Source organism: Zonotrichia albicollis, chromosome 2, assembly GCF_047830755.1.
Source record: "Zonotrichia albicollis isolate bZonAlb1 chromosome 2, bZonAlb1.hap1, whole genome shotgun sequence".
NCBI classification, from domain to species: Eukaryota; Metazoa; Chordata; class Aves; order Passeriformes; family Passerellidae; genus Zonotrichia; species Zonotrichia albicollis.
This window is the reverse complement of record NC_133820.1, coordinates 94,699,105-94,711,546: the sequence shown is the minus strand read 5'-3', so window position 1 is coordinate 94,711,546 and position 12,442 is coordinate 94,699,105. Positions and strand designations below refer to the sequence as shown.

Here is a 12,442-nt window from a genome sequence, read left to right as displayed (position 1 = left end):
CTTCTCCGTCGTCTCCCCGCCTTTCCCCGCCCCGGGCTCCGCCGCCGTTCCCCGCCCCGGCCCGGCCCGGGGGAGGAGCGCGGCGTCACCAGGCTGGCCCTCCTCTTCCGGGCGCTGGGCAGGCTGTTGTCAGGCCGGCCCCGCAGGTAGCCGCGGCTCTCCGTGAGTCTGCCTGGGGTGGCCGTTCCTCCATGCCCCGGCTGTGTGGTCCCGTGCGGAGCGGGCGGTGCCCGCTTCCCCCGCGCTGTGGCCATGGCAGGGCTGTGTGGGGCCTGTCCGGACACCGCTCCCTGCGCCCGCACGGAGCGGCCGGGGCACAGAGGCCGAGGCGGGTGGTGTCGGGGGCAGGCTGCGTTCTCGGGGAAGGTGGAGGAGTAAATCACCAGGCACTGAAAGATCCCGCCTGGGCAGCAGCGGGAGGGGAGCACGGTGCCTTCTCCTGCCGTGCAGACCAAAGTCTTAATGATGCCGGTGTTTCAGTGTTGCAGCCTCGCCGCTGAGTTTGACCCTTAAGTGAGGAATCAGCTGGCGACCTTTAAGAGAGTGGTTAGATCTTAGGTAGAAAAATTAGAAAAAAACCATAAATCCTAATTAGATATGTGTTTTTTTCTTTAGACAGAATAACCTGCTGTTTTGTTATAAATACATAATTTTATTTCGTTCCCAGAAAAACAGACTGATGGCTTCTGCACCTGTTTCACAGCCTTCTCCTAAAAAAACGGTGGCCTCTCACGTGCCTTTTGCAGATCTCTGTTCTACTCTGGAGCGAATACAGAAGTCCAAAACTCGTCCAGAGAAAACCAAGTATTTCAAGGATTTTCTGGATTCCTGGAGGAAATTCCATGATGCACTCCATCAAAAAGAGAAAGATGTCACAGATTCCTTTTACCCAGCTATGCGGCTTATTCTCCCACAGTTGGAAAGAGAAAGGATGGCATATGGAATTAAAGAAACTATGCTTGCAAAGCTCTATATTGAACTGCTTAGTTTACCAAAAGATGGAAAAGATGCTGCAAAGCTTTTAAATTACAGAACGCCTACGGGCTCACGTGGAGATGCTGGAGATTTTGCAATGATCGCCTACTTTGTGCTAAAACCTAGGAGCCCAAAACAAGGCAGACTGACAATAGAACAAGTCAATGAACATTTAGATGCAATTGCTAATAATAATGTTGCTAAAAACAAGGGTCAGTTAAAGAAAAGTCTTCTGCAGTTAATTACCCAGAGCACAGCACTAGAACAAAAATGGCTTATCCGAATGATTATAAAGGATCTAAAGCTTGGTGTTAGTCAGCAAACTATATTTTCAATTTTTCATCCTGATGCTGCTGAATTGCACAATGTTACTACTGATTTGGAAAATGTTTGCAGACAATTGCATGATCCCTCTGTCTCACTTAGTGATGTTTCTATCATGTTGTTTTCTGCCTTTAAACCAATGCTTGCTGCTATTGCAGATGTCCAACAAATTGAGAAACAAATGAGTAACCAGACATTCTACATAGAAACTAAGCTGGATGGTGAACGTATGCAGATGCACAAAGATGGGGATGTGTACAAGTATTTTTCCCGAAATGGGTTTGACTATACCCAGCAGTTTGGTGCTTCATCCCTTGAAGGTTCATTAACGCCATTTATTCATAATGTATTTAAGAGCAATATACAAAATTGCATTCTTGATGGTGAAATGATGGCTTACAATCCCGAGGCACAAACGTTTATGCAAAAAGGAAACAAATTTGACATAAAAAGAATGGTGGAGGACTCTGATCTGCAGACCTGCTTCTGTGTATTTGATGTATTGATGGTTAATGATCAGAAGTTGGGGCATGAAGTACTCAGCAAAAGATATGAAATCTTAAGTAGTGTATTTACCCCGGTGAAGGGCAGGATACATGTTGTCCCTAAGAGAAGTGCCAGAACAAGAAAAGAAGTAATTGATGCCTTAAATGAAGCCATAGATAACAGAGAAGAAGGAATTATGGTGAAAGATCCCATGTCCACGTACAAGCCTGACAAACGTGGGGAAGGCTGGTTAAAAATCAAGCCAGAATATGTCAATGGACTGATGGATGAGCTGGACCTTTTAATTGTTGGTGGTTACTGGGGGAAGGGGTCTCGTGGTGGAATGATGTCTCATTTCCTATGTGCTGTTGCAGAGACGCCGCCTCCGAATGAAAAGCCGACCATTTTCCACTCCATTTGTCGTGTTGGCTCTGGCTATACCATGAAAGAGTTGTATGATCTAGGCTTGAAACTGGCCAAACACTGGAAGCCCTACCATAGGAAGGACCCACCTGGTAACATTTTGTGTGGAGCTGAAAAACCTGAAATGTACATTGAACCTTGCAACTCTGTCATAGTTCAGATCAAGGCAGCTGAGATTGTTGACAGTGATATGTATAAAACCGACTGTACTTTGAGATTCCCCCGAATTGAGAAGATAAGGGAAGACAAAGAATGGTATGAGTGCATGACTTCAGACATGCTAGAAGACCTCAGAAGCAAAGCACAAGGAAAGCTGGCATCTAAGCACCTTCATATAGATGAGTACGATGAGCCACATGAGAAAAAAAGGAAAACTGTTTCAAAGGTGAGGAAGGTAATTGGAATAGCTGAGCAATTTAAAGCTCCTGATCTTTCTAGTGTAAGCAAGGTTTCAAATGTATTTGAAGATGTTGAGTTTTGTGTTATGACAGGAATGGGAAAATACTCAAAGTCTGAGCTGGAAAGCAGAATAGCCCAATGTGGTGGCAGTGTGGTACAGAACCCCGGGCCGGAGACTTATTGTGTTATTGTAGGAGCTGAGAATGTCAGAGTGAAAAACATCATTGCTTCCAACAAATACGATGTGGTGAGGGCAGAGTGGCTCCTTCAGTGTTTTCAAACCAAAATGCTGGTGCCTTGGCAACCAGCCTTTATGATTCACATGTCTCCTGACACAAAAGAACATTTTGCTCGTGAGTATGATTGTTATGGAGACAGCTACACAGCAAACACAGATGTTGTGCAGCTCAAGGAAGTGTTCTCAAGAATGAAAGACAATAAGGCAATGCCTCTGGACTTGATTGCAGAGCTAGAAGAACGTTATTGGTATAGCAGTTGTCAGCTTGGTATATTCAGAGGAAGCACTATTTATGTGGACTGTTATGCTGTTGTTAATGAGCCCCAAAGCAAAATCCCTGGAACTACACTTTCAATTAGAGCTTTGGAGCTCCGTTTTTATGGTGCAAAAGTAGTTTCTCACCTTGAAGAGGGTGTCTCCCATGTTGTTGTGGGAGAAGATTGTTCACGGGTAGAAGAGATGAAAGCACTCAGAAGAACATTTGGGAAAAAATTTAAAATTGTATCCGAGCTGTGGGTAACACACTCAGTGGAGGAAGGAGTCGCAAAGAATGAAAATCAGTACATAATTTAAAGCAGTTTTTAAGATTGGAGCAAAGGCACAATTGGACTCAGATTTTGTGAGGTTGTCCTAAATTTTTTGTGTGTTTTTGTGTATATTTAAAGCTGGCTCTGACTAAAGAATAACACTGAATTGCTGAAATCAGAGGAAGGCTTTTAATTTTACTGTTGCAGAAGCAAGAGGATGCTAAACTATGTTGGAGGGAAAAAAACCACCACAAGATAAATAATTTAAGCCTTTTAATCCACAAACAGGTCTCAGGAGAGATCTAAAATTTTACATAAATAAAATATCTTTGAAACTGGCTAGTTTGTTTTAGCTTTAATAATGCTTGCCTCCATTGTTCAAAATGAAGACAATAATTTATAATAATTTATAATTATTATTTTATGGGGATTCTGCTGTTTATAGTATGCTATCGATTTGCTATCACATTCATGTTTTCTTGACTGGTTTTGTATGTATTCCCTATGCTAGAGAATTCAGCAATTTATAAACTTAATCTGGACTATTTTAATTTGCTTACATTGGTTTTAGCATTAAGCGCCACACAGCCTCAGAAGCACTTTGATTTTAGGATATTGTGTAGATTCCATGTTACTTTGTGTAAATAGCCTTTGTACGAAAGAACTGAAACTTTTCATTGAGCTGATAATGAATTAATAATGACCTATATATGTATGAAATGCAAATCAATTACTTAAGAATTGTAATAACCTCCTGTGCTTGTTACAGTTTAAGTGTGAATTGTGACAGGACTAGGCTTTTACAATTAACCATCAGATTATCTTTTAAAAATGGTTCTTAAGTTATGGTAGGATTAATTTCCAAATATCCAGTTCAATGTATATTTTTCCAATTACTGAATAAAATCTATTTTTAAAGTCTGCCTGGTATTTATTTTTAGTAAGCAGTCACTTTTGAAAAGCACAAAACTTGATTCTTATTTTACTCTTAGATAATTAATGCATTATGTTTGAGGGGAGAGAGGTTGAGGCCTTGTTTCTTGTTATGTCAGCACTGGTATCGAACAGAAATTAAGTTAGGCAGACCACACAGCATCAGTTTTTGCTGACCACTTTCTTCTATGCTTTCTGTGGTCATGTTCATGCAAAAGTTCCTATAATGGGAATTGTTATATAAAAGGTTTAATGGAAGTATTGAAATATTGGTTAATTGGAATTGTATTGATATCCCTTATTATCTGAAATACACTTAATAGGTAAAATGTATTAGTCACTGTCCACAAATTTCTCATCACCAGGCCTGCTTTGCTCTTTTTCTGAGTGGGGCTGGTGTGGTGGGACATGGTTTTTGTTGGTGAGGATCCTGCCTTGTGCCTGCCTTGCTGTTCCCTCAGCATGCTTTCCCTCGTGGAGCAGCCCAGTTGCACCCCTTAACCCAACAGGGATTTGAATGAATGAAGGAAAGCCTGGCCTCTCTCTGTTACAGAAATCCTCACCTTTCTTTTGTTCCCCTGTGTTCATCTGGGCCTGAAGTTTGGATGTGACCTCCTTTCCAGAAGCAAATTAAAAAATTGTGGAAAGCTTGTCACCTTTTTCCTGTAGTACATCTGTATGGTGAAACACTTAAAAACTGTGTGGTTCCTGTTGCTCAGTTTCCAGTTATTCATTTCTGAAAGAGTACATCTGTATGTTTTAAGAGTCTGTATTAATATCCTTGAAAAGCAGAAGATCCACTTTACAGGTGAAATCGGTCAAAATCTGTCAGCTCTAGTAAATAACAGGTAAGATGTACTATTCTGTTTATGGCATCGCAATGATCTGGTGAGAGATTTTAAAAAGCTCTGTAGCTTGCTTGGGTTTTTGCAATATTTTGTGTCACTCTTTCTTTAAAATACAATCAAAGGCCATTTAATCTTTTCAATCTATGTATAATTGCAACTTGAATTCTTTCAAAAGAAGGACTTGGAATTATAAAATGTCATGAAAAGATTAAAAAAGGTTTGCTTGAAGGTGACTAGGGAAATGCCTTTTAACATAGTTCAACTGAGCATAAAGCATCTCCAGCTGGTAACAGCTGTTGGACCACAAAGCAGTAGATGGGCCTGTAAAATTTTATGGAACTATTTTTTTGCTGTAAGGGGATAGGAATGAGAGAACTCTGTATGTTTGACTTATACAAACCTAACAGTGAAGGAGCTTGTAGGTATAATGTTTCTCCATGTTCCTTTCTGGAAGCAAGGAAATTAAAAGGCATCAACCTTAAAATTATTTTATTTTAGGAAAAATATATTTAGCATTGTATTTGGATGTTTTTAACAGATGTAGATTTTCTTTCTATGTAATTTTGGGGATGATTATCTTGAGAGAACATATAAGGGAGTTGAAGTTCAAATTGCAAGCATTAATGTTCACAGCATATGTGATTGTATTTGAAAACTGATGTAATAAGAATGTTTCAACATATATAATTGTCACTAGATTAGTGACAAAATATATTTAGATCTATTATTCTGTTAATATTACAGGTAGAGGAACTATGTAAAGCTATGAAACCACAGTTCATTTTCTCCCTGTTCTACATAAAGTAAAATACATTTTCCAAGACTAAAATTACCAGAAATAAAATATCAGGGGTAAAAAAAAAAGGATTGTTACACACAAAATGAGCGGGTATGGTGTGAAGGGTTGCGTATTCCATTATTTTATCCTCAGTCTTTCCCAGAATAGAATGAATTCACATAGTCTGGTTCTGTATAGGGTTGTACTTGTTAAAATAACTTAACTATGGTATTTCTAAAGCTTTTATGAAGTTCATATTAAACTTTTGAAATAGATTCAGGTAGAAGATTGTTTGTTTCATTTTTTATAGAAGTCCTTGTAGTTCTAATTGAAATTTTTATAATTTCTCTGGTGTTTTGTTATGGTACAAGACCAGCTTGATGGAGAAAAGTAGAGCTCTAGATGTTTTTTCAGTTGGACTGAAAGCTGGTTGAAATGCTTGAAGAGTTGTCATCAGCAGCTGAGGTACAAGACAAGAATCAATTAGCACAAAATGGAACAGGAACTTTTGCTTAAAACTAGGAAAATTCTTACTGTAAGGGTGGTGAAACACAGGAACAGGTTACTCAGAGGGGTTGTGGAATCTCCATTTTTGGTGACATTCAATGTACAATCAACTACAAGTTGCTCTACCTGACCCTTCAGCTGGACAGTGTTTGACTAGATGATCTCAAGAGGTGCCATCCAGCCTCAATTGTTCTGTGAATCAGCTCTGAACTAAGTTTCTCATTCTGATTTTAGGTGTCTTGTGGATGGTCAAAGTGTCAAGTGCAATATACATTGCAAATTTAATGTTAGTTTTTTTTTTTAATTTGCAGGACAACAGATATTAGTATAGCTAACTCTCTTTATCAGCATGACTTTTAAAGCTGCACATTAAACTGGAGGAAAAAACGAAGCAAACCAAGAAAACCCAAAGCATAAACCAAACTGAGTTACAATGAACATCAAGGTTGTTCTGTCTCCTGAGCAGTGGAAAGAACTCTCTAAGTGCTGTGTATAAATGTTTAAATACTAGCCATATCTTAAAGGACAGAAAAGCTGGTGTTCAATTTGAGGTGATATATAAACGTACCAATTGTGAAAGTGAAAACAGGCTCCAGTAATTTAACCACTTTCATCTGATTGCCCAGTCTTGATTTGGGGATGCTAAAGTAGCAGCTACTTTCTTGTGATGGTAGACTTTACAAACATAAACACTACAGATCCAAGGAGGAGGGAGGATTTCTCCATGTTCTTGCAGATGGAAGCTTCCTCCTGCAGCTAATATGCTTCAGCCTCAGCAGACTTTGCTTTGGCAGCAACAGCAGCAAGCAGAGGCAACATGTTCTCTGAAATCTGTGTTTTTAGCCTGCACATCTTACACCTGCAGTCAATGCAATAACTGTCTGGTCAAAGGCAGTTGATTAGGAGTTCCTGTTGGTGCATAAATACATATATTCAAGTAAAAGACAGCAAATAGATGTGTAACACAGCTAGTCTCACTAAGTTTTTGTGGTTGCATTTTTTCCTTCTTGGTTTCCCACAGCTTCTCTCTTGAGTTTGCCTCTTTTGACTAGTGTATTATAGATTTTATATGTCAGACCTGTGTGCTGCCAAAGTGGAATGAATTTGTACATACAGTTTAAAGTTAGTTCTCATACCTCTCTGTTATGCTACACTCTGCCCTGTATACATGTTCATATATAATTATAGCAAACATAGTTACATATATCTGGATTTGGGTTTTTGTTGGGTTGTTTTTTTTTTTGTTTGGGGTTTTGTTTTGTTGTTGTTTTTGTTTGTTTGTTTTTTGGTTGGTTTTTATGGTTATTTTGTTTGTTTTGGGGTTTAAAAAATATTTTACTTAAGATCGCTGAGTGCTGTTACAGTAATAAAAAAAGATTATTCAAGGCAGAAGTAAATATGAACATGATAGGTATCACATTGTTCAGGTGTCTGAACATGGTTGTATGAAGAAAAGAGAAATAAACAGGATAGCCAGTTTTGCTGATTACATCTCTCTGTAACTGAAACACAGCAGGTGCTGGGAGTAGACTGCCTGACACTGCTGTAGCAGCAACCAATGCAGAGCTGTGAGGTCACATGCATTAACAACATTAACAAAGTTAATAAATAAAAGACAGTAAAACCCCCACAATTTTACTCTTTTTCCCCCTCTGAATTATGTGGTAACTTGAGAATAATTTTTTTCTGTATCAATTATTTAAATTCTTATACTTGATGATGAAGAGCTGTATGAACAGAACAACTGCTGCATACAGATCTCATACAGATTCCTGGCAGACACTCAGTAAAGGCATCTAAGGTGGAGCACAGATAAATATTCCAGTCTTAAAAATTTAAATATTAACTTTTTTTAGTGACTGGGAGATATAAAGAAACATTTTACCACTAGGAAGAGACCTGGGCCTTAATATGTAATGGTACAGGAGAAATATTCTGCTGTATTTGTTTTGGATAACCTGCCTTCCTGACCTGTGTTTTTGGAAGACATGGCTGATTCAACCTTTCCAAAATGCTTTCCAATTTGGTCTCAGTGCAAAATGCTTTTAGAATTACATGCTTTGCCCTGGGTTGTCTTTGTTTATGAATTCTGGTCAGTCTTACACAATTCTGTGGTTTATTCGGGGTGCTGAACCTTTGGCCCATGTTTTGGCTGCCGCCCAGGCATGGACTGTGGCTCAGTCGTGACCCTACTCTGGACTTCTGCAACTGCATGTTTGTCTGTCCAGCATGTGAGCTCCAGGAATTGCATGGAGGGAAGGGGGATTTCTAAATCAGAGTAACCAAAACCTGCCAGAACATGTGTAAATGTGCACACATATATATATATACACTCTATATGCCCGCAATTTTTATTATGCCTTCATCTTTAGCAATGCTGAGGAATATTTTTAGACAACAAGATTTTGTGATGGTGTTGCAGAATTCATGCCTATAGACTGCCCAAGGCTAACGCACCTACATACAGTTGCTGGCATGATTGCTCCTTACACACAGACCTCTTCCTCCCCATCCAGAAAATGAACTGTGGAAGTTTTTCTTGGTCAGTAGAAACAAGAAATTCCCAGGATTCAGCACAGACCATTTCTTGCATTCTGCTGCCTCCACTAAACAGAAGTGGTTCCCAGTTCCAGTTCTTCAAACTCTACTGTCAACGACCACCAGCTATTTCTCATTCATACACCAAAATTCTAATTTCTTAAAATAGTCTGGCCATAAAAAGCTGTGCCCTTAGCACTGGTCAGACCATCCTATCTAGTGCTTCATCACTGTTTGGGAAAATATTATTTGGCCCAGACCAAGCTGGACAACGTTATGGACAGGGCAGGCCTGTGCCAGTGATCTGTCTAGTCAGGATGAGGAATTGAGTCTGAGTTGAGCATCTGGCATGAAGGAGTGCCTTGAGACCATGGAAAATACATTATATGCCCTGGATTATGTTCAGTAGCAGACAAGAAACATGGGGAGGTGGCTGGGTTTTGTGGTCCCTGAGCACGAGCACAGCTCTGCTGTGGGAATGTGAGCTTGTGGGAAGACAAGTGTTCATGATTGGCCAACCAGTTACAGGTAATTTCAAAACAGATTGAGTGCACAGAGGCCAAGAGAACAGACCACAGCTGCCTCTTCTGAGGAGAGATAAAGAGTGCTATGTTCATGCAACGAAAGTGTTCTGTCTCCTGCAAGGGCAGTGGCAAGACTTTGCTGCTGTTTACTTAAGCCTTCACCCACACTTATCTGCCCTTTGGCTATATTCCAGAATTTCCATAGGGATTTTCAATATTCATTTATTATTGCATAAAGGTTTTAACAATCAGACAACACACAAATCACATATTATCTTTTACAATTATATTAAAAGCTTACAGGAATTAAAATAAAGATTAAAATCATTTAGCAGCATTCACACAATAACAGTTCCCCAAAGATCAGCACAGGCAATCAAACATTGGCAGGAAATAAATAGTTAGGCAGGTGGCCAGCATAGATAACTTGGCTCATCACTATTGAAGCAGGAACAGCCTTTGCATTATTAGTCAGCCTAATTTCCCCCTCCATACCAAACTGCCTCTAACCCCAGCCTCTCTTCTATCCTTTACTTCTTTTATGTGGGGTTACACCCTGCAGAATCCTGTGCTAAGTCTTGTTTTAAATACTGTTGAAAGAGAGAGAAAAGCTATATCAATTAATACATTTATCAGGATGACTTGAAACTTAGTTAAATGCAAATAAAGAAGTTTATGCACCAGCATTAAGCAGTATGTGCTGTGCTGAAAATGGTGTGAAATAATTTCTCTGTACAAGACAAATAGGCTGGACTGGCTGTTTTACAGACATGAATGTACTGTGAGCAGGTTCAAGATGATCATAGAGAAGAAATAAGTTTTGCCAATATATCCTTCTAACTTAAATCTAGCTTCAAAGTAGAACTGCATGAATTTGCTAAGCAGCCTCTGGAGATCTGCAGAGAGAAATCAGGTCTGCCTGTCTACAGTTAGTTGTACAAAAACAGTTAGTTGTTCCGTCACTTCCATGGTATCATGCAGATCAATGATTTTTGTGTCCCAGCCTGTTCACTGCAGCTGTAAGCTTAGTGCCCTGTGAAGATTTTCTAAGATAAAATGTGTCCATTTTCCAGGAGTTCTTCTTTGTAAAATGGTCAGCATATACCCCAGAAATTCAAAGGTAGAAATCCTGTCTCAATCTGTCTCACAGACATCTGTAAAAGTGAAATCTGATTCCCTTTGACTCTTCATACCTCTTTCTCCCCTTGGTATTATTAATCATGCATGATCCATGTTTTGGGAGAACAGTTAAAAGAGCTTTCACCCTTCTGTATATTCCACCTACTTTATTTACAGTCTGTGATTTGAGTGTTTTCCAGAAATGGGAGGACCATGCTACTGCTGCATTGTGCAGAAACATCTGGCTGCCTGATTCTCTGACTAATGGACCATTATACAAAGGGACCTCTAGAAGCCCCACAAACTGGGTGAAACACTTTGTGAGAGACTGGGTTGATTAATGACTCAAACAATCGACCTCTTAACTTCCCAGGTGCAGAGGGCAGTGCACACTCATCACAGGAGGCTACAGCTGGGCTTGAACAAGATGAAGAGAAGGCTGGTAAGAGGCAAATCCCATGAGGCAGGATAGTGCTTTGTATCATGCCAGTGTCCTCCCTAACATAATGGCTCTGATGTGAAAACTCCCCTCTGGGGAAAGTATCTGGATATTCATAGTGGCCTGAAGGTGTTTTCCCCTTCTGATGGTTTATTCTTGACTCAGCTGTGCTGACCTGAGAGGCAGCTGTAATGTCTTAAACCACCAAAAACTCCTGAAGTGTGCCATGATCCCTTCTGTGCATTATACCCTTCAGTGTGAAACTGCAGAAATCCTACCTTCATGCCCCAGGTAAGGTACCTGGGCATTCCCACCTGAATGGAGCACATTTACACCCAGTGGATGCTATTTTGTGGATGTCCCCCACCCTTGATGGATGAAGACAGTGACCATCGCTTTGACTGACAGACTTTGAAGTTGCAACAATCAAGCCTTGTGGCAGGATCTAACAGGGTGTGACTATAGACCTTTCTACTCTTATTCTTTCTTTTGCCTATTTTTTTCTATCTATATCTAATCTAGCTATCTATATCTATATCTATATCTATATCTATATCTATATCTATATCTATATCTATATCTATATCTATCTATCTACCTCACAAGTACTGTTAAATAAAAATCTGTATTATTGACTTCAGCATATGGTCTCATTTGCACCTTACTTCAGGCAGTGGCATCTCTCTAATAATTTTAATAATTAGATCTTAACATATTGTTAAGGGTAAAGAAAAATCTCATTAACTGAAAGAAATTTACTTCATTCTTTTTTTTTTTCCTACAAATATAGATATCTAAAGCCAGGCTAGCACAGAGCCTGAATTCTTCCTAAAGCTGGGTGAACATAAACTATTCTTTGAAAAGGACTGGTAAACATCCAGATTTTTGAATGGCTTTTGAACCTGGATTGACGAATGAAGTATTTGCCATGGGAAGTTTCAGCCCCTGCTCTCAAAGCTGCTTATTTGTTTGACATCATAGAGAAATCATGATAGGAACTGCTACAGTAATCCATGTAAATGCCCCAGCCATTGGCCCACAGGATGCAATGAGAAGTCTTGGGCTGATGTGAATACTGTATTTCCAGTAAAGTCTCCATTTAAAAGAGAAAGACTTCATACATCACAGTTCTTCTGCTGATTAAAAACACGTATAGATTTCCAAAGTGTCAGGTCACAGTTTCCATTTTGGGGAAATAGCTTACCGATCAGCTACCATATTGCTCCTGAGTGATTAGGAAATGTTAAAAGGTACAGGGTTGCAGTCTGGAAATAGGATATGTACAGTGTTGAGGAAATTTGATGGTACCTCTAAAGTTCAATTAAACACATAGGTGTGCTTAAATATAAAAGAGTTAATGAATAATGCATTGTCCAGAGTTCCA

General features: G+C 39.6%; 1 protein-coding gene across 2 annotated transcripts; it reads left to right on the top strand.

The window, feature by feature from the left end:
- The first annotated feature begins 1 nt into the window (after window position 1).
- On the top strand, window positions 2–4,291 carry LIG4 (DNA ligase 4). Of its 2 annotated transcripts, none has more exons than XM_014267232.3 (2): window positions 2–146; window positions 668–4,291. In XM_014267232.3, the coding sequence occupies exon 2, from the start codon at window positions 680–682 to the stop codon at window positions 3,416–3,418; it is 2,739 nt and encodes a 912-aa protein (XP_014122707.2). In that variant the 5' UTR covers window positions 2–146; window positions 668–679; the 3' UTR covers window positions 3,419–4,291. The 2 variants fall into 2 exon arrangements, with proteins under 2 accessions (XP_014122707.2, XP_005487307.2); XM_005487250.3 differs by having other exon boundaries at window positions 11–162.
- Window positions 4,292–12,442: the final 8,151 nt, after the last annotated feature.

What these genes read in the sequence shown, in the direction of transcription:
- LIG4 (XM_014267232.3), top strand. Translation starts at nt 680, where the DNA reads ATGGCTTCTGCACCTGTTTCACAGCCTTCTCCTAAAAAAACGGTGGCC.